Source organism: Pelecanus crispus, chromosome 5, assembly GCF_030463565.1.
Source record: "Pelecanus crispus isolate bPelCri1 chromosome 5, bPelCri1.pri, whole genome shotgun sequence".
NCBI lineage: Eukaryota > Metazoa > Chordata > Aves > Pelecaniformes > Pelecanidae > Pelecanus > Pelecanus crispus.
This window is the reverse complement of record NC_134647.1, coordinates 61,261,515-61,288,298: the sequence shown is the minus strand read 5'-3', so window position 1 is coordinate 61,288,298 and position 26,784 is coordinate 61,261,515. Positions and strand designations below refer to the sequence as shown.

Genomic DNA, 26,784 nt, shown 5'->3' with positions numbered 1-26,784 from the left:
CGCCAGCGGCGGCCCCGCGGGCGGCGGGGCCCCGCCGGGAAGGCTCGCCGCAGCCGGAGGGTCGATGCGCTCAGAGCCGCGGCGGCGAGTCCCGTCCCGTCGGCATCCCCCGCCAGAAGCACCCGGAGCCCGCCGCGCCGAGGAGCCGCCTGCCCGCCCGCGGGGGCCCGCTCAACGGCCCGGCGCTGCCGCCATCTTGGCCGACTGCTCCCGCGAGAGGCGCGGCGCGCAGCGAGACTTCCCCGGGCACCGCGAGACTGCACGGAGGGCGGGAGAGGGCGGGAGGCGGCGGGAGGCGGCGGGGCGGGGGGCTGCCCCCGCGGCTGAGGCGGTGTGGCCCGGGCCTGCGCCTCGCTCGGCCCGGCTCGGCCCGTGAGGGCTCGGCGCTTACAGGAGCGGGCCCTCGGCCGGGGCGGGAGCCCGCGGGCAGCCCCTGGCGGCCGCCGCCGAGGCGAAGGCCGAGCCAGCGCTCGGAGGGCCGCGGGCAGCCTCTGGCCGGGCGGCTGCGCTGGCTTCTTTAAGTTGGGGCTCAGGTGTATCCTTCACAGGGACTTAGACACACACTAACACATCTCTGCTGCCAACATACCTGGCATTTCTAGGGAAGCGGCTGCTTACCCTGGCAGTAAGGGCCTGCCGTTGTCTCACGGGTGCAGGGAGAGGGACTACCTTGTGGGCCAGGCAGCTCGCCATTCTTCCCTCGGGGTGACTGCATTTCACAGGGGGCTGTGCCGTCCTGCAGACCTTGCAGCCCATATCCTTGGACCATTACTGCTGCTACAGCACGGGCTCTGGCTGTTGGGAAGCACTCCCGGCTATCCGGGCTTATCCCAGCCTGCCGAGGGAGAGAAGCACCATCTCTGGTGCTGCATATAATGAGGGAAGGACTCGGATTCTCAGTCCGTTGCAAAAATCTGCTGTGATGACTCCTACAGATTCCTCTCGGATTCATTTGTGAAGTGGCAAGGTGGATCCAAGAGTGTCTTCGTTTGAGGTTTAGTTATGCAACTGTATAGATTACAGCATATGTTCTGTACGTTGCTGCGTGCCAGAGGTGTAAACAAACCACAAAACAATGAAGTAAATGAGATGAGCCAATTCCCCTTGTTTGCTAAGACAACAGGAGCGCTGGGTTACTTCCCAGGTCACAGAAGGTCAAGGGATTTCTCAACGCCATCAGCACTCGTGTGCCTCCTCCAGCGGTCCTTCCGTGAATCTCCTTGTGAGCCAAGGAAAAGAGGCTGCTAATGCTGTTTCGAACAAAACGGCGCCCAGTCCCTTCACTATTCATCCATTTCCCTCATTCGCGTGGCTACTTCATTCACCGAGGGAGAGGGAAATAGAAGGAAAAGGCCCAGCGTGATACATGACTGAAACAAGAAGTTACCTGGAGAATGGTGGGACCTGTACAAGTGTCTTCCTCAATAGCACATGCAGGAAAAGGGAAAGACAAGGCAGTTGTCTTGTCCTTATGTCAGTCCTTGTAGATGCATTATCATCTTATGAAGTAACTGCGTTAGGTTCAGAGCTTCCAGATTTCCCTGCAGGAGCTCCTTCTTTAGTGCTAGTTCTGCAAGTATCTACTTACAATAGTGGAATGAATCATTTAAAAAATGATGATGTGTCAAATTCCAGGTAAACTGGATTTTTTACTAGTGCTTCCAGGGGAGACAGCCTACAAGTTGTCAGGAAGATTAGATCTGCTGTGATAAAAGAACTGCCTTTCTGGGTGACCTCTTTCTTTACCCAGTTTGCATCATCTCCTCTCATACTAAGTGGCTAAGAAGAATTTTAGGCAGAGATGGGAACTATGAAATAAGATTTCTGTGCTTGCTGTCTTCAGAGTGACAGAACAGCTGCTTCCTGCGCAGCTATTTACAATTCTAATACAGAATTTTAAATAATTCTAGGCAGGGGAAAAAAGTCACCTTTGCTCTATACTCCATTGGTCTTTCTGACAAAATTTTTCTGGCTCTTGTTTTTAGAGAAAATTAAAACCCATTTACAAACAGAATTTGAGAAGTTGACAGTGTTAGCAATTCTGATGTCTCGTCTGTTCTCCAGTGAGGCACAAGAGGCTGTTTGCCCCAGTGCCATGCTGGAAACATGTACAGCGCATAGCTAGTCTTGTGGAGGAGGTGTACTAGCTCAGGTTTTAGTTGATGTTGGAAGCTTCACGTTGCATTTTTAATTATTGGAGGCCAGCTAAGAGGAGACAGAGGCATGAAGTCACTGTTTACCAGCTTATTATGGAGTCCCTTATTCAATCCAGAAATATAATGAATGCATTACTAATGGGAACTGCTCTGTGAAAACTGGCATTTGTAGTGAATCCAGATGTCCTCCTGTGCTAGGACTGTACTGCGTAATTATATACCTACAAATTCTTTAGAATTTGTTTTTTTTTTACCATCTAACAACAGAACTTTGCTTTTTTATATTGTCCATCTTCTTAAGTTACTTAAATTGCTCTCTGCCAAGCACTAGGCAATTTAGATAAAAAGTAGTAGGGTCAGATATTGTGGCAATGTGGAACTGCATTTTCTACAGTTTCTAGGCTGTGAGTCTATGGAAACCCCACTTACAGAATTCCTCAAGTAGAAGATAAATAATGATTAATTTCTCATGGGTGTATTCCTCCAGGAAGGATGCCAACTTTTTTAGTATATAAATGAATAGGTCAAAAAAAAAGAGAGGAATAAAAGACTAAATCTGTACAAAACCCAAAGGCAGGCAGTAATTGAAAATGCTATACTGTAAGTGTGCATCTGCATTTATTGTAGCAGTAAGTCCAACAGTAACATTTAAACTTATGAAGAGTACCTAATAGAATATTCAAAGCATCCGAGTATAGAGAAATGCTCTCTGGTTGCCTTTCTCCTTACTTCCACAAGGCAAAACAAAAATAAATGAGGTCCTGGAGGACAGTGAATGGAATTTGCCAGCTCTGGAGAAATTAGCTTCTGCTTCTCCCAGGCATTCAGAACGACTGGCTTGAGGGATGCTAAGAGCAATACGTTTTTCAAAGTGACAAAGAACATTTAAGGAAATTAAACTTAACAAGAAAAAGTAGGTAAGAAATTTTAAGACATCATAGTCTCTGTTCGCAGCCAGCATAGGCTTCTGTTCAAGTGGAAGTATTCTCTTTTCTTTTCAGCTGGTGCTGTCCCAAAGCACTTCCGAAATTCTTCTCTCTCCTTATTAAAAAGAAAAAAACACAAGCTACTTACTCAGGTTGCTCAGACTAATCCATGGGACTATCATCAGCAGACGTCCTTTTTGTACTTACTTGGTGAAGTGCTTCAGCAGCCAATTGTGGGGATATTAGGGTGAGGATGTGTGTCCGTGAAAGGAGCAATAGCACCAAAGACCTGTATACTAACTTACGGGCAGAACAACCTCCCCCAGAAATAGCCACAAAAGACTATTGTGGGCTACACAGGTAACCATAACGTGAAACTGGAGGTAGAGGAAGAAATTTTGTATGACAAGGAAATAATTCCATTTTCCCCTTTGTCTCAGCTTGACTATCCTGAATTTCACAATACAAATTATTATAAAAAGAAAATGGACCCTTTACAGTACTGCCCGAGATTTGCTGGCCACCTGAAACTTTGTGACTTGGTGTCCTGGCATTGCGGCGGATTCAAAGCAAAGCTTTGCCCATGGGATTTCCGTAGACATTTTCCACAGACCTCCAGGAAACAGACCTGTCACCACAGGATTAAATTCCAACGTCCTCAATTTCAGGTTTCTACCACGTGTTGAGGCTGAAAAACGGGCCTGAGAATAATCCGTGTACTTTTTCCACTTAGATTCAGTTTTGGTCTAAATTTATCTGCAAACGGTATGAAAATTATTTCAAATTTGGCCTGAAATGTAAGAGAGGAAGGTGTAAGTGTCAGGAAAGTCCTCTAGCCGCACGTATCTCGGTTTAGGTTGTGTGACCTCGCCGGCCCAGGAGCATGCGGCGGGGCGACGGCCTCCGGTGCAGAGACCGGAGGAAGCCGCTCCCCGGGGATGGCTCGGTGGGGCCACCGGACCCCCTGTCACCTGCCGCCAGCTACGGCGCCCGCCCCCTCGCCCTCCTTCTGCCGCCTGCAGCCAAGGCCGCTGGTCGCCGGGCTGCCGGGCCGCCGGCTCTTTGCTGGCAGGAACGCCTGCTCTCCGGGACCGAGCCACGCTGACTCACTGCCTGACCTGCCCGCGGGGCCGTTCCGGCGGTCCGTGGGCTGGGACAGCGCTGCCGTTACCGCTGCAGGCACCGGGCCGGAGGAGCAGCCCCAGCCCGGCCGCCCCCCGCCGCCGCCGCTCCCGCCACCCCCGGGCCGCGCTGGGGTCCGGCGGCGCCCCCCAGCGGGCGGGCGGTGCCTCAGCGGGACGTCGCTCCCCGCCCTGCGGCGCGGGCGCTGCCCGGCCCCGCCCCGCCCCGCCCCAGCCAATGGGGGGCGGCGGCGAGGCCCCGCCCGCGCCGGGCCCCTGGGGGCGGGGCGGCGGCGGTGGCGGTGTCTGTGGTGCCGGCGGCGGCGGCGGCAGTGGGAGCGCGGCCATGGAGCGCGGCGGGGAGCGGGGCTTCCTGCCGCCCTTCGCGCACTTCGCCACGCAGGCCATCCACGCCGGGCAGGAGCCCGAGCAGTGGCGCTCGGCCGCCGTGGTGCCGCCCATCTCCCTCTCCACCACCTTCAAGCAGCGGGCCCCCGGGCAGCACGCGGTGAGTGCGGCCGCCGGCGGAGCCCCGAGGCGGGCTTGGCCCCGCTCGGCCCCGCGGGGGGCTCCGGGGCGGCGCGGGGGTCTGGGGCCAAAGACGTCGCGCTCGGACGGGGTCTGGGGGCGCGGCCGGGGACACCGCGAGGGCCCGCGGCCCGGCATGGCCCAGCCCGGCCCGGCGGGCAGCCCCGGGAGGTGCTGGCCGGCCGGGGGGGGGGGTGGTCCGGGAAGGCGGCAGGCCCCCGGGAAGGGGAGGGCGGGGGGGGGGTACCGGTTTGCAGCGCGTGGAAATGTTTTCCCTCGTGCTAGCTCCTGAAAAAAAAAAAAAAATGACCAAACGTCTTTTTCCCACTGGAAGAGAGGGGTTCTCCCGCGGTGGGCTGGAAGGCACGTTTAGGGTGATTTTCCATGTGAAAGCCCCACGAAGGGGAGCATCCAGTGCGCTTTGGGCTCGGCATCCTCCGCTCTGAGGCGTGCATGGGCGTTGGGTGCAGGAAGCTGCTGACCGCGGGAAGGTTCGCGCCTTGGTCGGGGGGTTTGCATGCAGCTGGGGACCTTCTTGAAGACTGCGTGATAACAGTGCTTTCACTTTGCCACTGAGCCCAAGCAGAATACATTTTCTCACTTACACAGACTGCGTAACAGGCTGCTTCAGTTGTCCTTCCAGACCAAATGAATATTACACAAGTATTTTGTGGATGTGTTGTAGAAAGTACTGGAAAGTGTTTGCGTTGAACTATCATGAAGTTTCGGATTGCTGCCATGTGTGTATGAGGGAAATAACACAAATTTGCAACTCATAAATCGGTATTTGTCCCAAACCTGAGGTTTGAACATCACAATGTGCCGGTTGGGCAATAGGAATTTGCCTTGTGATCTTTGATTCCACGCAAAATCACTTACACAGACTAAAATTGTGAATGCTTGTAAGTAGGTAGCTGTGTTGAAGACCACAGAAGAAGGAGTCACATGCTGCTGCGTTCATGTACTGATGATAGAGTGGCCACGTTCTTGCCGGAAGCTCCGTGAGAGCGGTCTGCCAGATTCCTGAATATGATGAGGTTGTCATTAAGCAGAAATCCTGAAAGTACGCAAATACCAGGATGCTTAGCCAGGTTCTCTCTGTAACAAGTGCATCCATGCATGCATGAGTATTTTTTTTCTTGTTAAATTTTCTCAGTATTCACATAAAAGCTGTTGCACTGAAGTGTGGAACTTGGCCTGATTGCATGCCAGGGAAATGTTTGAGCTTTCAAGAAGTTTTGATGGGTACAGGTTGGCACTTGCCCATCTTTCAAGCAGAGCATCGTGGAGATAGATGGGACACATTCTTGCTGGTAACATAAGAATGAGTGGACTGTGTCACACCAAGACCTTTTCTCCAACAGTGACTGGAGATGGATATCTAGGAAAAAGTAGGAGTGGCTAGCAGTACAATACTTCCCCCAGTGCATCCCCAGAAACTGTTTTCACGTTGGGGACACCCAATGGAGTGTTGTGTACAGCAGCTTGACGTAGCCAGAAAACCAGCCTGCTGTTCTTGGCAGAGGTGGATGTGTAACCTCAGTGTTGAGAGTGAGGACTTTTTAAGGAACCTAGGACTATTATTGTACAAAACTTTCTCAGTGCTCTCTCAAGTTGTATTTTTTTCTTGCTTTCACAATAGGGTTATGAATACAGCCGGAGTGGAAACCCTACCCGGAATTGCCTGGAGAAGGCTGTGGCAGCGCTAGATGGAGCTAAATACTGTAAGCAATTAATAGGTTCCTCAAGCAAGATGTCAGTGTGTGTGCCTCCTGACAGTGTCTACAGTAGGCATTACTTGGGGAGCAAGGACACTGAGTTGTCAGCAGCAGTTGTATGACAGCAAGGCTTTCACAGCTGCTGACTACTGGTTATGGGCAAGAGCTGTTTCATGGTGTGAAAAGAGCTTATTGTTCAGGAAAGTCCAGCTCAATCATTGGACTTCATGTAGTGACTTTGCTTCCTCTTGCTGCCTTTGATGCTTAAGCTAAACTGAATCCATCCTTGTGCAGCAGCGCTGAATGCATTGGGGAGCGGGAGCCCCGCAGCAGTTGTTACCAGACTGTGTTACCAGTGTTCATCCTGGGTTCCACCCTGTGTAAAATCAGGCTGCTGCTTTTACTGAATCAACTTAACAAGATAGCATAAGTGAGAGTGACAGAACAGGTTCCTTTTAAAAGCAAAGTGAGGAAAGCGAAGGCAAGTTTGACAAGGTTGTATCATGTTAAAATACAGTCTGTCTGCCATTTATTCTTTTCCGTTTTAGGTTTAGCTTATGCCTCTGGCTTAGCTGCTACTTTGAATATTACTCACCTGTTAAAAGCAGGGGATACGATTATCTGCATGGATGATGTCTATGGAGGTATGTAAAGCACAAGTGTGTTTTTGAACTTCATTGTGCAAATGATAAATGTACCTATTTGTGATTCTCATTAACTTCCTGAATTTTCCACGTAGGACCTTACTTTTCTTCAAAGCCTTTTCACTTGATGAGAACACAGAATACTCCTGTCTGATTCTGGTGTCAGAAATTCAAACACTGAAAGATTCTGTGGCACAACATGGAGGTTTAAAAAATATAGCGAACTAGTAATGTATACTTGAACGAGGGGAAAATAGCAACATGCTAGCCTTGCACAGATTTGTTTGCAGAGCAGGACCCCCTGCAGTCCAATGTAACACGGCTTTCCGGCTTCTGGTGTTTCTACTATTCCTTTCCCAGGTTTGACCCTTTGCCAACCAGCATTTTGTCTGGACTGTTTCAGACAACTATTCTGTCATCTTCCCTGAAAGCACAAGTTGCGTCTGTTACGCCCATGTCTTCTGAATGCTTCAGTGATGCTGCAGCCCACTATTAGGTTTTGATCGTGCAGGTTTTTTTTGATCCATTCTTCCAAGAAACTCCCTAGGAGCAAACAGAGCTCATCCACCTCTGCTGAAGTCCTTCAAAAGGTTGATGCCACCCAAAAGTCTGTAGCAGGGGAGTCTGGCAGCATAAGCTGTGACAGTCAGTGTCCTTAGTGCCCAACTCGTGTGTTTCACTGATCAGCGAAGCTTGTCTCCCTTCATCTGCTCGAAGGCCTTAGCACAAAGAGATCAAATCTGCTTTGTTTTCAAAGGAAAGTTAGAGAGGCCAGCAACAGGTAGCGTTTTCCCAAGCAATAGTTGGAAGACCTTTTAGCAAGAGTTAAGACCTTTCCTATCACTAAGAGTGATTACTGTTTGCCAGTCAGTTCTCTGTGCTTGTGCATATCAAATATAAATACACACATTTGATTTTAATGTCTTAATTCTGTCATGCCAAATAGCTCTTCTCCAAAGTACATCTGGAGCTAAGTTGAGTGAAGACAGCAGGAATCCCTACCAACAGTCTGCTCCTTTAATTCATGGCCATCCCACCACAGATCTCAGTGAATCAAAGTCATTTGGCAAAAGCATATTATCAGTTCCTCACTTCAGAAATGCCCATAGGTGTATTTTTCAAGCAAAACCAGTTCACCTACTCATTAAAGCCTCAGCCTGTGGTGGTTTCTGCAGAGATTAATTTCATTGTTTCTTCCCTGAATTTTTTCCATACTTTTGTTGTAAAGAGACTGGCTTCCCCACAGACAGCCTTATTCGGTAGAGTTCACACCCCATGGCATGGTACATCTGCAGATCTGCCACTGGCCGCCATGGCCAGTATGTGTTCAGCCCATTCATTCTTCCCTCAGATGTTAGGGGCTCCTTTTTCCCTATGTCCCTGCTTGCTTTTCTCCTAGACTGTGTTCTTCTGGCTGTTCCTAGTCATCTTTCTTGCTCGTGTTCTTGCACGCTGCAGCCTGGTCCTTTGTCAGCCACTTCCTCGCTGTTGCCTGCACCGACTCCTTTTTGCCGTGCAGGGTTTACTCCTCCACCATGCTTGCCCTGTGCAGCCTTTCATACTTCAGCCCTGTAATAGCAACCTTTGAGTCACTGGGTACTGAGTGCTGGCATGTGTCCCTGCTCCCTCAAGGGTACGCTAGCTTTGGTAAGCTTTTAGCGCGTTTTTTTGTAAAAAGCCTGGTTGGATAGGAAAGCAGTACTGCACTTGCTTGCTCAGATGAGTCCACAGTATTCAAGGTTGTCAGAGAAACAGTAAAAGAGAACGAAAAGCTCTTGGGCAATGCTGGAAAGCATATTGCCTGGGACATGTTTAAGAGACATGTGTTTTGGGAGGTGTGAGGAGGAGCTGTAGGTAGTTGACGCCTCTGAATTCTGAGCCATTGCTGTAACTTCTTAAAAGGGCTACTTCCAGTATAACCTCTCATTTCCATCTAAGGTTTTTTGTAGTGTGCTATTATTAAAAGTATGTAAGACTACTATAAAGCAACTTTTCTGTGGTTTGTATTTGTAGAGTTGACAGCCTATGTGCAAATTTCCCATGCTTGAATAAACTTCTTACAGCACAAGAGAGAATATAATATATAGCTTATTGTGGAAATAAAAGTGTTTTCTTTTTAAAAAAAAAAACATTCAGACATCATGTTCAGCACACAGAATCATACCCTGCATGTACTATGACTATGGCTAGCTGGCAAACTGCTGTTCTGCGTAAGTGAGTAAATGTCGAATAACCTTGGCAGAAAGACCTAATGAATTAATTTTTAATCCAGGCATTGTTGCCACATAGTCAGTGTTGCACATCTAGTGATCAACTGGTGGCTTCTGGTTTCTTCTTTTAATCTTTCCAATGAAAGGCTTCAAAGACTGAAAGGGAGGAAATAATCACTTTTTTGCATTCCTTGCTACATATGTATTTAATGGAATGATGAGAAACACAGTACCTGGAGTCTTCCCCTTGATTCTTCTTCTCCCAGATTCTCAATTAAGCTTGTTAAATAGAAAAAAAGAGTTTGAAAATATGTGGTGGAAAAAAGTTATTAAAAGTGGGGTGGGGGAAAAACGATATAAAAACTGGAACCACTAGCTTGTGCATGGCAAAGGGCTGGAGGAAAAGTTAGAAGCAGACAAAGGAGAAGGGGTCTATTTAATTTTCTGATTTAAAAAACCCCAACAGCTATTAATTGAAAGTACTTCATAAATCACTCTGATTCTATATTCCCATTATTACTTTACCATGATGTTTAAAAGTACAGCAATCTTTAAACTTTTTAGAAATGAAAAAACACTAATGTGCCATTTATGGTGTACAGCATAAAACTGTACTCTCCTGACTTTCTGTGGATGCGTACAAGACACTGGAGATCAGTTAAGGAAGTTGTTTCATTTTGTGTCTCTGATTTTTTGTGTGTTGTTTGGTTTGGTTTTGTTTGGGTTTTTCTAGGCACAAACAGATACTTCAGGAAAGTAGCCATGAAAATGGGTTTAAACGTAGTTTTTGTTGACTGCACAAAAATGGAGTGCCTGGAAGCTGCAATTACACCGGAGACCAAGGTAGGGAAGAGGGAAATTGCTGAACTTTGTTGCTCAATGTCGTTAAACAATTTTATTCTTGCTCTTGTTGTATTGTGTATATGTGTCAAGCAGAGAGGACTGCATGGATGGCCTCTGTGGGGACAGGTTGGGGCACAGCTGGCTCCAACACGTCCCCATTGCAGGCCACTTAGTGACGTTTGTGGTGCCTCATTGAAAACGTTTTAAGAAGGGAAAAAAACCATGATGGAGAGAGGGAGGAGGAGGGGAAAAGGTAAGAAACAACAGAGGGAACACCAAGGTTGGAGGAGGAGGAGGTGCTCCATGGCACTGGAGCAGATAATCCCCCGTTCTAGTGGAAGGTAATTCAGCTGGAAAAGGCTTACAAACGTTTGGGCATAAAGACTGTCTTCTAGCTATGTCAGACTTTCTTCAGATGTGATGCACTTCAGTTTTCAGAAGCTTTGATGTTCTTCCCATGTATCAGTTGTTTTTGTGGAGAACATTACCTCACTCAAGAAACCTTGCCTTTCTTCAGTGGGGACACTTTCTTATTTCCACTCTACAAACCTGCACAAGAAGCTGACATTCAGCGAGTCAACTTTTAAAAGCACTTATGACTTACACATGTATCATCACCAGCATTATAAAATCTCTAAACTGATGTTTTGTGTTGTTGAATTACTGCAGCTCGTTTGGATTGAAACGCCCACAAACCCCACACTGAAGGTCATTGACATTCAGGCCTGTGCAGATGTAGTACATAAGCATAAAGATGTTATTCTGGTGGTAGACAACACTTTTATGTCTGCGTATTTCCAGGTAAGCCCTTCCTTTGTTTACAATTACCCCATTATTTCAATGTATTCAAAGATACATTTTTAAAATGGAAGCACCACCAAGGAACTGTAGTTTTGATCTATGCATTGTAAAATTACCTGTTCTGTTCCTAAATACAACCCATGTACTGCCGCTGTTTACATTAGTAAAGATGGTGTGCAAAGTATTTTATAGCTAGCCACATACCACTATGCTACCAGCAAAACCAATATAGCTCAGCAGTCAGGTAAACACAGTGAATCAAGACAGTCAGGAAAGCCATTGGGAGAACGGCTTCTCGGTCATTCAAAAATCACGTTTTTTAGTTCTCACTGGTGGAAATCATAACAGGCCTGTTTTCTAACTTGGGCCTTTTTATACCAACTCTTTTGTATATGCTGTTTATGATCTGTTCTGAACCACTTGATATTCTGAAAAAGGTCGTGGAAGAAGAAGTTAAAACAAGCAAACTTTGTTAACTCTTTCTTTGAGACATTCAAGTTACCTTTTCTTCAATATTTTGGTTAATGTGTGGCTTAGACATTTGTAGTTTTGATCTTGAATAACTGGCATAACTCTTCTGCTTTTATAACTAGAATACATGAAGCAAAGACAATTTCTTAAGTTCTAAAAATGCTTTGGAATAATAAACTTTGAAGTCTTGTTCATCTTAACAAGGGCTAGAAATATTCATGTATATTTCCTAGGAGACCAAGTTAATCCCTTGTATTTTAGGTCTAAAGTAGAACTTTTTTATGAGTACAAAAGGCAAGGTGTCTTTGTTTTTGTTAAGGGTGCTGAGATCTTTATAAATTAAGAGAACTTCACAGAAAGTGTTAATGCTTAGCTAAAGCAACACTTGAGTTTGTCTTGTACATACCAAAGGCTTGGTGACCGCCCCCAATGCATATTACTTCAGAAAGACATGAGTGAAAGAAGAAAAGTGAGCATCTGGATATATGAGCTAGTTAATGTATCTTTTATTGGCCTGGTGCTAAAAGTCAGTGAGTTGTAATGATTAATTCTAGGAAGCATAATAGGTAATGTCTTTAAACCCCTCCAGACTGCTGCTGCTGCTACACTGTACTAAGCAGATCATAATTTTAGAGTGATTTATACAGCAATATTGAATGTAAAAGGCACTGGTGTTTATGCTACCATTCTCCTGGCTGTACATTGGGAATGCACATTATCCACATTCCTTGAATAGATGTCCATGTTTAATCTGACAGCAGCAGTCTTTTATTCTAAATCTGCTTTCTTTGTTACCTTTTAACATGTTGATACTCTTCGGTCTTTATAATACGTTTATATTAAGTGCAAAGTCCTTTACTTAGGGACTGATTTAAAAAAAAAAATAGATTGTTCATAACTTCTTGCCTATCAACATCTCAGTTTGCCTCACCTTAAAAAGACTTCTGGGGAGAAAGCTGGGAGGTTAGGGAAGAGACACCTGGCAAACAAGACCCTTCGCACTTTCTTCAGGTTTTCAATTGTTCTTCCAGTACAGTATCACCAATGCTGATATCTAGAAAACAATGCAATTTTTTTTGCTTTGCAGACTATGTTGAGGTCTTCATTTTCTAAGGAAATATACTTTAGAGTAAATACCATTACTTATCCCTGCCTCAGCTAAGTAATATAACTTTTTCTTTTCCCCCATAAATGTGAATGGGCTATATGTTAGATGTATTCAATCACTCCTCTCCCTGAAGCCAGTGGGAATTACACCAGTGCTTTTCAATCACATTTTATTGTGGGTTCTTTGTATTGTGCTTATCTTGCATTCAGAGTGCTTTCCTGTACTATTGTTTTTGTCACATATTCTATCTGTCTTCATTCTCAGGTTTTTATGTCTAAGGTGCTAAGTTTTGTGTGAAGTTTTGGGGGTTTTTTTAGTTTCTCCATCTATTGTTATTTTTTGTGTTCCATAACAGCCTTTCTGGATAGCTTGAAATGAACCAGAGTGCACACAGGCTTTAATTGGACCTATTATTTTCATTTCATTTCAGCGTCCTTTATCTCTGGGGGCTGATATTTGTATGTATTCTGCAACCAAATACATGAACGGTAAGTAGGAGAGTTCAACACAACTCAGGCTGGCTATTTAAAAGCCATTCTGGCTGTGGGCAGTTCACAAAAGCCAATGTGTCTGCCAGTAATTCTTAGATGGACCATTAGAGGAGATGGACCATTGAATAGATGATTAGTCTTCGTAGCTCCTCAACTATCCCTGGGAGAAAGAATATTGACCTGACTTCAAGTAATAGACCTAGAGGTATTTATAGCCATGTTGGCTTTAATTTGACTACAACAAAGCAAGTGGCTTCAGTAGAAGGTAGCTGCCAGAAGTTATATTAAGATTCAAAGGAGGTTTCATACAGCTGTGTTGGAGCCTGTCCAGAAGCACATTCACTGTATTGTTTCCCAAACAGCCCAGACTCGGAGCTAACATGACTGTAGTTGTGTTATAACCACATGTCTGTGGTGGTGCAGATAGAAGGGAAGGTTTTCCAGCTGGTGTTCACTCTCGCTAAGACAGCAGCCTGATGCTGCTCCGCAGGACACACCTGATTCCCGTACAATGTCCTGCTTTCTGGTAGTTAGTGGTGGCGGGCTTGGGAAGTGTCTGGGGGCATGCGTGCAGCACACAGCAGAGCACACTGCTGACCAGAGCTTTAGAAAAAAATGAAATCTGCCTTATCATTCATGTGCGGCACAGGGACGATGGCTGTAGCAATGAGAAGGAACCCAGTGTCTCGCAAAAATGGGACTGTATTAGCACCAAGACTGAGAAAATGGGGATTTGTGGCAGAACCGTGGAGCAGATGGAGTGGCTGATTCTGTTCTTGTCTTCTTGAATTTTTAGGGCATAGTGATGTTGTAATGGGACTTGTTTCAGTAAACTGTGATGATCTCTACGAAAGGCTCAAATTCTTACAAAACTGTAAGTATTCAACGTAGGAAATGCCTTAAAATGAATTGTATTCAAATATACCAGCTCATAATGGGAGGCATGTTGGATGCACACAAGTATGAAATCTATCTAGAGATGCAGCTCAGGCATTTAAATGTGCAGAAGTGTAAATGACCACAGAGAAAGCGGTAACACAGATGTAGGAACCTGAATTCTCTTCCCTGCCTTTCACTGGTACATAGGGTGGCCTTATGCAAACACAATAGCTTTCAGTATGCTTCTGTGGCTTCTCTCTCAAATAAAGTTAAAGACACTGGTCTCCACTTCCTAACTACTTCTAGGAAAATGCTGAGAGCAGTGTGGGTTGTTCAACATTTGTTCACCAGGGGCTGGTGAGTGGGTTGAATTGTCTGGTGGCAGGTGTTTGAATGCAGGCAGCACTCCGTACTGCAGGGCTGTAATTCCCCTCTATGCCTGCTTTCCCTGAGAAGCATGTGCCCCACTGCTCCCGAGGGAGGACTGAGCTGCAGAGTCTCTCCCAAGCACGCTTCCCAGAGCCCCATGCTGCTATGGCATGGAGAGCTCTGCCTGTGCTCTGGGCATCTTGTGCAGAGGCAGGAGATGTAGCACGTCTTGAAAGCATCAGATGCGGAGCAGCTGCAGCCTGTTTTCTGTGTGCAGCACGTGCAGTTACATGGGACATGACTGCTCACAAAATCTCTCTTTAGGTTATAGTTAAGACCGTGCAGAAAGAGCACAATCGTTTCCTATATTCACTTGACTTCGTACATGAAGAGGGATACAAACCTTTAAGTTATGCATTTATTTAATTTCATCTAACTCATGTCAAGTACATCTGGGTTTTTTTAAGCTCATTCACACATCAGAGGATATGCCTAAAGCAGAATTTTTGTATATAGGTTGATTTTAACAATTTTACTGCTTCTTATTTGTAATGAACAAATTTCTGTACAGTGTTCTGTCTGCCTCCTGTCTACAACAGGAGTAAATGTATATTATGTCTGCTGACTTTAATCCTCGAGTCTTCACTTTGTTAATTTGCCTCATTAATTGGCTTCCCGTATGTGTGAGATGAGGAAGACAGATCGCATCAGATGTCTTTCCACTTGTCTTGTTCTAACTTTAGAAATTTTGGAAATTAGGACTGTGGTTAGTTTTACTAAAGCCAAAAATCCCTTTGGTTTATGTGGAATTTTGTTTCAATTTCTGTAGCTCTTGGAGCTGTTCCATCTGCCTTTGACTGTTACCTGTGCAATCGTGGTTTGAAGACACTGCAAGTCCGGATGAAACAACATTTCCACAACGCATTAGCTGTTGCTCGATTTCTTGAGTCAGATTCCCGGGTGGAGAAAGTAATTTTCCCAGGTAGGTTGGCAAGACTTCAGAGCAGGTGACATCTTAGAGTGAGGCTGGATTTGGGTACTGTAATACTACGTGTCGTTTGTGCACCCTTCATATTTAGTGACTCTGGCTTAGGTGTCCACCTTGGCAATGGGCTGTTTCTGCATAGCTGAGGGTGAGCTGCTTTACCCTTTGAAGTGATGGTAATTAACTTAAAGGAACTTCTACAAATTTCAGGCTTGCCTTCACACCCTCAGCATGAGTTGATCAAGCGGCAGTGTACTGGCTGTCCTGGGATGGTAACCTTTTACATTAAAGGAAATCTCGAACATGCTGCTACCTTTCTCAAGAATTTAAAGGTAAATGACGGTAAATACATACTATCTTAGAGGGACTTGAGCCTGTCCTTCTGAGGGTGATAATGGAAGGAAGTGGTTTTTCTTGAGGTGGGGAGTCTTTCTCTATACTTGCAAAGCTCCTAAAGCCTTTTGGGTGTAACCATCTCTAAATAACAGATTATTTGTAAATGGGAGGCTAATGAGAGGGAAGAAAAGGATGTCTCAGCTCATTTGAAGTATTTGTTTACACAGTAGGGTGTAATATGTCCAGGTTAGCCCAGGCATTGCTTCTAATAAAGGGCCTGTATACCAGCCTTTTGCAAAAATACCTGTAGTATTTGAAAGCAGAGAAGCTGTGGCTGGTGTAATACTGTTGTAATATTTCAGAGTACTCGTCAAGATGAAAACCTATTGAGAAATTACATGAGTCTTGAAGCAAAGAGGGAGTCCCTCAGTTGGAGAATAGCTGTTTGTTTGAGTTACCTAAACCATAGGCTTTTGCCTTTGTCTTTGCAATGTATTAATTCTGCCTGTGCTATTTAATGTGTTTGCTAGTCTTGATCTCTGGTTAGTTTGCATCCGGCTCTTGTGTTTTTGCTGTTCGTTCTTGGAAAAACAGATCAGTAATAATTGACAAAGGTAAATTAGAACTTCCTTCTCCTCTCTATCTTTCTTACTTGTCAGTTAATGTCATCAACTGAAAATGAAGTTACTAAAAATAGGCTTTTCCCACAAAATATCCATTTACATGAGAGAGCATTTAATCCAGGCGCAGGAGATCTACCAGCTTTGACAAAAAGCATCAGAGAGTACATTCCAGAAGTAGTCCCTTATAAGTATATTCACTTCAGCCCTTTGACTTGGATAACCATCAGTTTGTCACTAGATTGGTACAAAAGTAAAGCCATTTCCTTAAACCAGGCTGAGAAGAGGATTCTTTGGTTGATAGGTTTAGTTGTTTTGTTTTTTTTTTTAAAGGGGAAAAAAGTCAATATGAGCAACCAGGGCTGGAGAGAAATGTTGAGGGCAGTAAGTGCATTCACAAAAGACAAATTGTGAATACATGTTTGAGTGCAGTTGGCTCTCTAGAAAGCCTTTTTGTCATCCAGGAATATATGTCCATAATTCAAAGAGCAGCTAAATAACAGTAAGCTTTTCACAAACACTGGTCCTGTTGGGCACTGAGAAATTTAGGCTGGTTTTCAAAATACTAAACTAACCATCAGACCCAAGCAATGAGTGAAAAGATCTATTCAGCCTTATGAGGAGAATCTTAAATGTTTGGGGTTTATCCCCATCAGGTCTGCTACTTGCCAGCCTGAAAAGCATAGGTGTTAAACGTGAACATTGATAAGTGATGCTGAAAGAAGAGTATGTGAGGATAGGATAAAACCACTTCAACCTTAACTGAAATTTTTGAGATCTCACTCTTACTTTGTTCAGGCAGCCTGCTCTAACCTTCCTCTGAACAGAATGAAGACGCTGGTGGTGCCCAGGCAGAACCTGCTCCCTCGTGTTGTGCATTTTCCCTTCTGCTCTTCCTCCATTGCTGCCCATGCATTCTAGAAACTACTCCCGAGTTATTTCAGTTTTGCATCAGCATCTCTTTAGAGCCTTTTTAGGATAAGTCTATTCTAAATCTTAATAGCTCTTACCTGCTAAATGTACACTTTTTTGGTAATTACAGCTAATACCTTTCATAATATAAAAGTTAATATAGAAAAACTTAGGGGGAAAAAAACCCCAACCACTAAACATTGCTTTTTCATTAACTGTCTCTTTCTAAGCATTCATAGGCTTACACTTCTTGCATTAACTTCTGTTTCATTTTTCCTGTAGGTTTTTGCGCTGGCTGAGAGTCTAGGAGGATATGAAAGCCTAGCAGAGCATCCGTAAGTCATTCTTCAACTTAAAAGTCTAAAAAAGCTGCAGAGTAACAAAAAAGTTTCTACTCTATTTTGATGGGAGTTCTAAAATTTTCTAGTACACAGAGCTAAGATATTTTGCATATAATTGAGATTCAAAAATGGTATGCTGTATAGCACAAAACCCAGTGGTTACTCCAGAAATGAGTGTGACTTTTGTGAATGTAAGAATGCAGTGATGAAAGAATTTCCACGCTTCCTTGTTTTAACTGGGAGACTGAGCTGCAATTTGTTGCTATGACAACGAATCCAAGAAATTAGCGTGTGTTTGAATATGTGGTACTGAGCAGATTTGGTCACACTGTTGAGGAAGGAGGTGTGCCATTCTGCCTGCTTACACAAGAGGGCGTGTTCAGTATGCTACACCGAATTGCATTTGTGTCCATGTCAGGTAAATTTTGTCGGGTTTTTAGTAAAGCTTAGTTGCCCCTGTCTAAATTAAAAGGCTAAAAATAGGACTTTTATGGAATTAGATTATTTTACATAAATCCATTTTGCTTTTCAAAAAGATACATGGAAAGTTATGACTAAACATATGCTAAATCATTTTAGTTGCTCATTTTAGAATAACAGCACATCTTGAAACACTCAAGCAGCTGAAAGGTAATTGCTAACTGGTGGATGTCAGTGACTGAGCATATGGGGGAAATAGCTTCTTACCTATATCCTCCGTAGCTGGAGAGAATAAACTCTTCAATGTAAGTGGTCCAATTTGATAAGTGATCTGAGAAAACAGAAGTTAAAAAAAAAACCTGGAGATTTTATACTGGAGATTGCATACTATAGCTGTTTCTCCACGTGCTTAAAGTAGAGCTTTTAAATACTATCTTTCAGAAAAAAAACCTAAAAAAAAATCTGGCAGGAAGAGGAATAGGATTTTTTTTCCTCCTTTTGCATTTCCCGATTAAGTATCCGCTTCTTATTCATCATTTGTAGCTTGGAAATACTATATTGAAACACTGGGATATACAAGTCATTGAGTTCTCCGGAGTTCGCATAATTTACAGTAGCTGATCTCTTTCCACCTGTGGGTTAACCAGCAAGTGGTGCACAAAAGGTGTGAAGTCTTTATGGTATTTCAGGAGATGCTGGCAGGAAACCAATTTGTTTGGTCTTTACCAATAAAAGTAAGCACTTCTTAGAAAAAAAGGCTATTTTTTTATCTCCAGGGCCATCATGACTCACTCTTCGGTGCCTAAAGAAGATAGAGAAGCTCTTGGAATCAGTGATACATTAGTTCGCCTGTCTGTTGGTTTGGAAGATGAAGAAGATTTACTGGAAGACCTAGACCAAGCTCTGAAAGCTGCAGTAAGTGGGTTATTACCTTAGTGCCATTGCTCTAAAAATAATTTCCTCTCTAGTCCTCTGCCTTCCTCACTAAACTGTCTGCTCGTAATTCTTACCTCACTTAATTTTTAAACTACTCATAAGCATACCTTGCAGAGTGTGTGTCGGGTTTTAAAACTTTCATTGTTAGGTTTTTCTTTCCAGCAAGGCTTACAGTCCTTGATAGTCACAATTTTGAATTCATGAGGATTCTTACAGCAGACGAGATGTCCCTGGCATCCAAGTGACAGGGATTGATGCCTATATGAGAGCCTCCCCTCAGACTCACTTCAGCAGCTAAGTGCTTAGTGTGTGCTTCCGATTTTTCGTGTTATAGTTTTAGAGAAGGTTGACATATATTAAGGACCTTCAAGAAAAGAGCTTCTACCAGACAGTAAGTCTAATATTTGAGTAACACTATTTCCTTTACACGCACTACTTCTACTCCTCTACCCACAATTCTGTATTTCAGACAATATATTAGAATTGTTCTTTACACGTGTTAATTAATGTAATGCTGTATTGGGTCTTTTCTTCTCAAGGCAGGTTTCCTAAAATACATGAGGTGTATATGCGTCTGTGTACGAGTATACACACATGCATATGTGCAGGGGAAAGGCTAGTTAAATGTGTATTGTGTTTTGGTCCTACACAGCTTTGTGCTATGCTTTGGATCAGCTAATGCTCTGACTGAAGGAATAATGGGGGGTTTTGCAAGCTTTTTTTTTTTTTTTTAAACTGGAAAGGATTAGTCATAACTGACAAATGTGAAGTATGGGCACTTGACTTTGAACCGGTACATCAGTCTGATTGGATTCCCTTTGGCAGCTGCAGGCTTGCAGTTTGATGTACCAGTATTTCATTGCAGAATATGCTATGTCATACTGTACCTCGTATTTATCATGCTGTGACTTATCAAGGGCATTGCCAATGTCTTTGCTTTCTGCAATTGCAGATAACTTGTTAGGTGAGTTTCCCAGATAATCCTAGGAAGTAGATCATGTCATGTGAAAGGTCCTTTCTTTTTCCCAGAAGGAGGTCCCTGACCTTTGGGTATGCAGAAGAATTCCTCTTGATGTGAAATCTCATGGCAGCTTTAGATCGGAATGTGTGAGCAAGGCAGGTGAACCAGATGCCTTAAGCCTACCCAGGCACTCTGCCTCAACCTCTAATTTTGTCTGTTCTCCAGAGCTTCAATGGAAGACTAAAATCCCTTCAACCTTCATAAGCATAATTATGTGTTGGAGAGAGGAAGGAGAATGTCCTTTTGATCCTGGTGGGCAACAAACAGAGCCCAGCAAGCAAAGCACCAGCCAGTCCTTTCAAATGCTGTTGGAGATCTCAGGATATCCGTTGCTTAAGGATGCGTTCTAGATCTTTGGATCTTGTTGCAAGCTTAGTTTTTGTTTTCAGGAACTGCTGACTACTGTCACACAATCCCATCCACAAAATTTGTTATTCTGTGTCAGAATTTTAGGTTCCTTTCCCAAGTATCCTGTTTGCCTGATAAAGAACTTCACTCCTGGAAAGTCAAAAACTTTGATTTACAAAATCTAAACATACTTCTAACCTGTTTGTATCCACTTGATCACATGTTGCTCCCACACAGGCAAATGTAGGTATTAGACATGTTGCTACCAGGCAGTGAAAACATTTCATCATGGCCGCACGCTGTCTGCCACACTGTGGGGTGGGCAAGGGGGTCAAAGAGAAGGAGACAAACGAAGGATTGCAGCAAGGCACGTGCTTAAGAGGGGTTTCGGCAAGTATTGGAATAAAGTTTAATAAATAACCACACTAAAAAAGCACAAGTTCCCTTCTTCCCTTCTCCCAACTTGTACTTTCATACTGTAGGAGCACCATAACTCCCATGGTTTGCCTGTTTTCTTTGGGTGGGAGTTCTGCAGATTTGGTGACTATTGAGTAGTCCTTGCAACGCTGAGGACAGAGTTCACAGTCTTTGGTGGACCTTGAATTGGCTCCAAGTCAAAGGCCGAGGCAGAACTAGGTTCAGCACTACCTTGTTCTCCTCTGCCACCTCTGCATCCCTGCAGGCACCTGCATCACAAAAAAGAATTAAAACAATAAAGGTGTTTGAAATGCAGAGTTTTGTCTGTGTGAGAGAACATGGTAGGTAAAGTTGCTAGGTACATTGGTAGGTAAAGTATAAATTTGAGTCCTGCAGCAATTGTAGCAGATGTATAGTAGTCTGATGTACTGTACAGACAGGAAGTTTTGTCCCTATATTTTTCTGTCTCTCTCTTTTTTTTTTTTTCTTTTTTTTTTTTCTTTTTTGTTTTGTTTGGTGATAGGGAAAATTAGCAACAGTAACTGCATGTATATCTATATGCCAGCACAGAGCATGAAGATGATCTAATACTAAAATATATCTCATTTATGAAAAAAAATTATATCTCGTTTTTCCTTCTCTTTGCAGTTTGCAGACCATAAGGCTTGACGTTTAAAACCGGAACTTGGAATTCAATGCTGAAATGGCTAAAGAAGATGACACAGAAAGCCAAATTGCTAATTATTTTCCTTTTATTTGCCTCTGAGAATTGAAATCTGTTCAATCCAACGCTGGATTCCTGGGGAGCTGTCACTTTGTGCTGTTATGTTTATTCTGCAGATGTCTGGCTGTACATGGGCCATGCACTGTGGCACACAGCCTGTGCTCTCCTGTGGGTCCATTTCTGTTGTATTGTAATCCTTTGGCTTGGGATTTATGGAGTCAACACGTTGAGTTTGAGAGCAGCCATGATGCACATGCAGGAATATTATCCTGGTTCTCTCAGTGGAGAATAGTGTTTCTCATTTGTCACCCTAGTGCTGCAAGGATGTCAGGCCAAAAGGGTTGGTTTCTGTTAGTGCTCCTCAGGATGCACAATTAATTTTTCTCATATCTTCTAATCTGACAGTCCAACTTAAAAGCTGTTGATTTAACTTAATTTTTTTTTTTAATTAGGTTGGAAATGTAGTTAAATGCTTTTTCACCTGTTGATATTTTATGGAGCATTGAAAATGAAGCAAAATCGATACCTAGTAAAGAACAGTAACTTTCTAAAGAGGATTCTTTCCCTTTTAAAAAAAAATCATGTAATGTTGATTGTGGTAACGATTTGGTTTGTCTTTGGAATGGGAATCATTTTAATTAAAATATGCTTTGAATTTCCCTGACGTATTACTTGTTTTGATATTTGTGTATACTCCTTGCATTCAAAATCAGGTGATAAAATGACCCTGGATTTGTTTAGATTTTCCTATGGGAAAATGGTGTCATTGCTGCTTGCTTGGGGTAGGTGGTGGGTGGCTGCCTGAAGCGCCCTGCAAGGTGTCATCTCTGAGCAGACATCAGCCCTCCCGCCCACTTCCCCGTGGCTTATCTAAATACCTGTGCTGAAGAACCACAAAAGAGGCACAAGTACTACAGGTATTTGTTACAAGACTGACTATGCAGATCTTTCGTGGTAAAAACATTTAGCTTTCCCAAACTAAATGAAAAGTAGACTTTCTGGGGGTGTATGTCTTTTTTTGTTTGTTTGTTTCTTTCTCAGATTGAGAGCTGCCATGAAATACGAGTTTGGTGACTTTCATTCGCTAGCTGATTAAAAACTGCCTTAAATTATGGTACGGAACACGCTAACACATGTGCAAGTGAGACGAGGGGGCTGTAGCTGGCTGCCAGTTGCCATGAGCCCTGGTGGTACCCTGAGCAGGGATAACTGTTGTCTGCTGTTGCTGTAGGAGAATCGAGCCCTCAGGGTTCTGCACGGTCAAGGCAGAGGCTGAGCATGAGATGGAAATGAATGTATTTCATCTAGCCCTCAGAGTGGTTATTCTGAGTCATGCTTGGTCAGCCTGTCTGTAAGATCAGCGAAACATTGCAGGTAGCTTTTTATTAACTTCTACAGGATAAATGTTGTGACTGTACTGTCTGGATCTGTTTTTGACTCTAAGCATAAGCAGCACATCAGTGTCAATTTCTGTGGAAAGACTTCAGCAAATAAGGTTTTGCTGATGCAATTATGAGTACAACTTTAAAAACCTCGACAAGCTCCAGATTACCTGCGTTGGCATTTGTGCAGGCGCGTGGCGCATCACTGAGGCTGGCGGCTGAGTGGGAAGGTGGGAAGGGGCTATGGCGGGGGAGATCCACCAGCAGACAGATCAGATGGGTCAGAGAGCAGCGGCGGATGCCAGCTGTGGTGCGGGCAGTGCGTTGAGATCCTAGGGCCTGGTTTTGGGATGATAAAACAGGTCAGAAGTGGTGGGGCTGTGCTCTGCACAGCAGCGATAGTGGTGCGGGCGTGCTGCACCAGTGTTGCAGCGCATCGGTCCGCTCTCCCTGAGAGGGGAACCAGCCCACAAGGTGCCGGTGCACGTCTGCTTGCAGATGACCGCAGAGCCCTGCCAGCGTTGCATGGCCCAGCACAACATCTGAGCTCAGGCAGTGCTTCTAATAGGTAAAGACTTCTATTTGTTGTAATTAAAGTTAAGACTGTGCTTTCTATAGTGGATCAATACAGCATTGTACGGAGTACAAAGATAGTCCTATCAACCTGTCTAGGCACTGTGCCTTCTGAGCAGCAAACAATTATGTATATCAACACACAAACAGAATAGTCTTGATTATCTAGAATGATTAAACCCTGGGAAAACTGAGATGAAGGTATGTATACCAAACACCTCATTTACTTACCTGCATTGCAGAGTATATCATAAAAGCATGTGCAAAATGAGTAAGATGCTGTAGGGGATGTAGGCTTGTAGGTGGTATGAAAATGAGCTCTTGTTATTTTTTGAGAAGCTGACAACTGGTGATGAAGAGTCTCAAAGGCATCATGGTTGTATTGTGTGAGCTAGTAACTCTCCCTGCTTTAGTGAAAACTCTTCCATGTTAATCTCTCCCTTAAATTTTCATGTTTGTGGTTACAACAGTTTTTGACTAAATATCTGATTTAATTTCTATGTTCCCAGTCTGGATAGTTTTTGTAGTGTCTTCACCAACACAGATGTAATGAGTGATGAATATCACAGTTTTAGACAGGATAAACTGAACAGAAAGATGTGTCTGCATCTGTGGGGAATTGATGGGGAGATGTGAATGTCCCAGGGACTGTATGCACCCTTAGGTGGCAGTGATGGGTTGGAAACCCCAAACTCCCTGCTTGTGCAGAGTGAAGCAATAAAAGGTGAGCAGCCCCCTTCCCAGGAGAGCAGGAACCAGAAGTAATTTTTCCATTATTCTTTATTCATCTGAAGAAAGATTGATCAACATTTCCAAATTAGATCACAAATGTCAAAATAAGATTTAACTGAAATGTCAAATACAGGAGCTGCCACACTGAAGTAATGCCTGCGCTTGGTTCATGGCTGGGTGAAAAAGTGAGAGCAGAGCCCCGGGAGACTGAATTGCAGGTCAGGGCTGTGGAGGGGACAAGAAATCAACACCAACCAGTCCTGGGGCAGGGAGTGGTGGTGGTGATGGGCTGGGTCCTGCCATTCTGGTATGAGCTGTGGTCTTGATGTGGCTCGTTTTGGTGGACCAGGGGCTAAGCTGACCCCTTCCAGCCTTGCTCGAGCTCAGGAAGTATTTATCTTCTTGCAATCAAGCAACAGGTTTAAGTGCTGCTACATAAAACAGCTTTACAGTCATGATACCCTTCCTCTGCTGAGGTTTTCCCAGGTCTAGCACACAAACGTGAGTGCTCTGTTAACCACAGCTGCTGTCTGTGGTCTGAGACCACTCACCAGGATGATCCTCTGAAGAGCTATAATTTGAGGGTTGGGGAGATCTGCTTTTGTGCTGGATCAGTTGGCCCCACCAGAGCTGCCATCCTCTCCAGGCCAGGCAGGACACTCCGCAGCTTGTGGCAGGTTCAGTAAGGTTGCTGGGTGTCATGTGCAACATTTTGGGTTTTGGTTTAATTTTTCTTGTTCCTCCAAAATGTTGGTTACTGGTTATACCGGGTCAGCAGCTAGTAAAAGCCAATCCATAGAAAGTCAGATACATATGCTTTTCTAGTAACTGTGCAGCCACTACGTTTGCAACGAGCTCCAGGTCCCAGTGTGGGAACGGTTGGTCTTTGACTGCTTGCAAAGGGGCACGAGTGTCTGGTTTCTAGCAAAAGAATATCTACCACAAAATTAATAGCTCGTGTGTTTCCTAATTCTTTGGCTGCTGCCTTCTGCAGACATGAATTTCCTTTATACCATTTATTTGGGGAAAGGACAGATGAAACTGCCAGCAGCTAAATGCTCAATGCATTGTTCAATGTTTTTCTTAACACGTGCGATATCAGCCTGAAGTTGACTATAATGTTGTCCTCCCTGCGACTGGGGGGTGGCCTCACGTTGGCCCTGCCAGAAACTGGTCTCTTTATGGGGAGGGGTTGAAGTGAATGGCAGGAGAATTCAACACGCTGATTATACATCTGAACAGAAGATAATCCTGTGAGATCTTCTCTAAATATCCCTTCTTTCTATGACTTTCCCCTCTCGTGGGCTGACTCCAGATCCACGATACATTTCATTTATCACATTCTCTCTGAAGTTAAAAGGGTGTGTCTTATCCTTTGATTAGATTTTGCAGATGTGGATTCAGATTGCATTACACTTCAAGGGGAGTTTCTCTTTTATGTTGAGGCCCAGATCACACTTGTATTGAATAAACATTACATATGTTCCCTGGAAAATAATTGCATAGCACTAAGCCTAGAAATAAGACCAATTAAACCAAAAGAAACTGCAGCCTGCAAGGTGGCTTAATGGCATTAGGGGGAAAGTGGAAGTGCTGCGGTGTTGCAGGTCTGGTCCTTGCCCTGTGAATTTGACGTGCTGTGAATCTGTGTGGTGGGGGATGCCAAAGGTCCTTGTCCTTACACTGGTGGGAATCTGCTGAGGAGAGTTGGGCGTCTCAGGAATAAATGAGAACAGAGTTGGCTTTTGACGCTGAAAGCTCTGCCAGCGCCTGCCCTTCCTCTTCTGTAGTGCACTGACTCACTGGCCCGGGCCAGAAAGCGAAAGGCTAATGCAAAGGCCCCGCTGGAGCATAGCGTCACCTGCTACAGAGAAAACCGGGCACATGCTTACTTCTGTGCACCAGCGGTGGTGGTGCACATTTCAGACCCCTTTCTCCATTTGGGGTGCTCCACTCATGCACATGCGCAAGCGTGCCGGAGCAGAAGCAGCACCTCGCTGCTCCTCAGCAAGCCTCCACTGTGCCAGCTGTGACAAGGTGGTTTCTGCTGGGAGAAGCTAAATTCTGAATCGCAGAGATCACTTCATTTTTGCCACAGGTGCTGCTCCTGCCTTGCCGGCTGTGGGGCTGTGCTCACCTTCTCCCTCTCTGCCCTGGGCGCTGCCGGTGGAGTGCGGCTCGTTTGCTCTCTCCTGGGCTTGGCTATAAGAGTTAGTGGACTCTGCTGAAATAAAATGACATCTCTGCAACCTGTGCTGAAAAATGTTGGGCGAGAATGTCATTTTAAGCTGTATACAAGAGTGATCCCCATCTGGCTGTTTTCTGACATTTTCACCATGGTGAAGGAGAGGAGATGCTGCTCTTCTTGTACCAATTGACCACCTTGCACCAAAGGTAGATGTGGCTATGAAACACCCCTCCGCAGCCAGGAAGGGTACTTGGAGAAAGGACTGTGTGGGCATCTCCATCCTAAATCACCTGTGGAGGACACCAGGAGCAGCCAGGACACGCTGCGGGAGCTGCTGAGCAGTGTGGGACCGGGCGAGTGGTGACATCTTCCGTGGGAGGTTTTGGGACCTTTGCTCCCCATCCCTGCAGTGCTGTGCAGAGGGGAGACAGCGCCTGGCTCTTGGCCCCCAGCGTTATAAATGGCAGCAAGTGCAGGAGTCAGCACCTCCTGTGCTCTCTCCCAGCCTCAGATTCCCTTAACTTGAGCTTTTTTTGGCATTTATTGGCTGCAGTCGCAGTTGCAATTGTTTGATGAAGGGCTTT

General features: G+C 44.6%; 1 protein-coding gene across 1 annotated transcript; it reads left to right on the top strand.

Moving 5' to 3' along the window:
- Positions 1-4,549: 4,549 nt before the first annotated feature.
- Positions 4,550-21,866, top strand: CTH (cystathionine gamma-lyase). The gene is made up of 12 exons (XM_009489818.2): positions 4,550-4,711; positions 6,374-6,455; positions 6,998-7,093; positions 10,037-10,146; positions 10,816-10,947; positions 12,957-13,014; positions 13,814-13,891; positions 15,095-15,247; positions 15,461-15,582; positions 17,401-17,453; positions 18,656-18,794; positions 21,250-21,866. Exons 1-12 carry the CDS (start codon positions 4,550-4,552, stop codon positions 21,268-21,270), a joined length of 1,206 nt encoding a protein of 401 aa, XP_009488093.2. The 3' UTR covers positions 21,271-21,866.
- Positions 21,867-26,784: the final 4,918 nt, after the last annotated feature.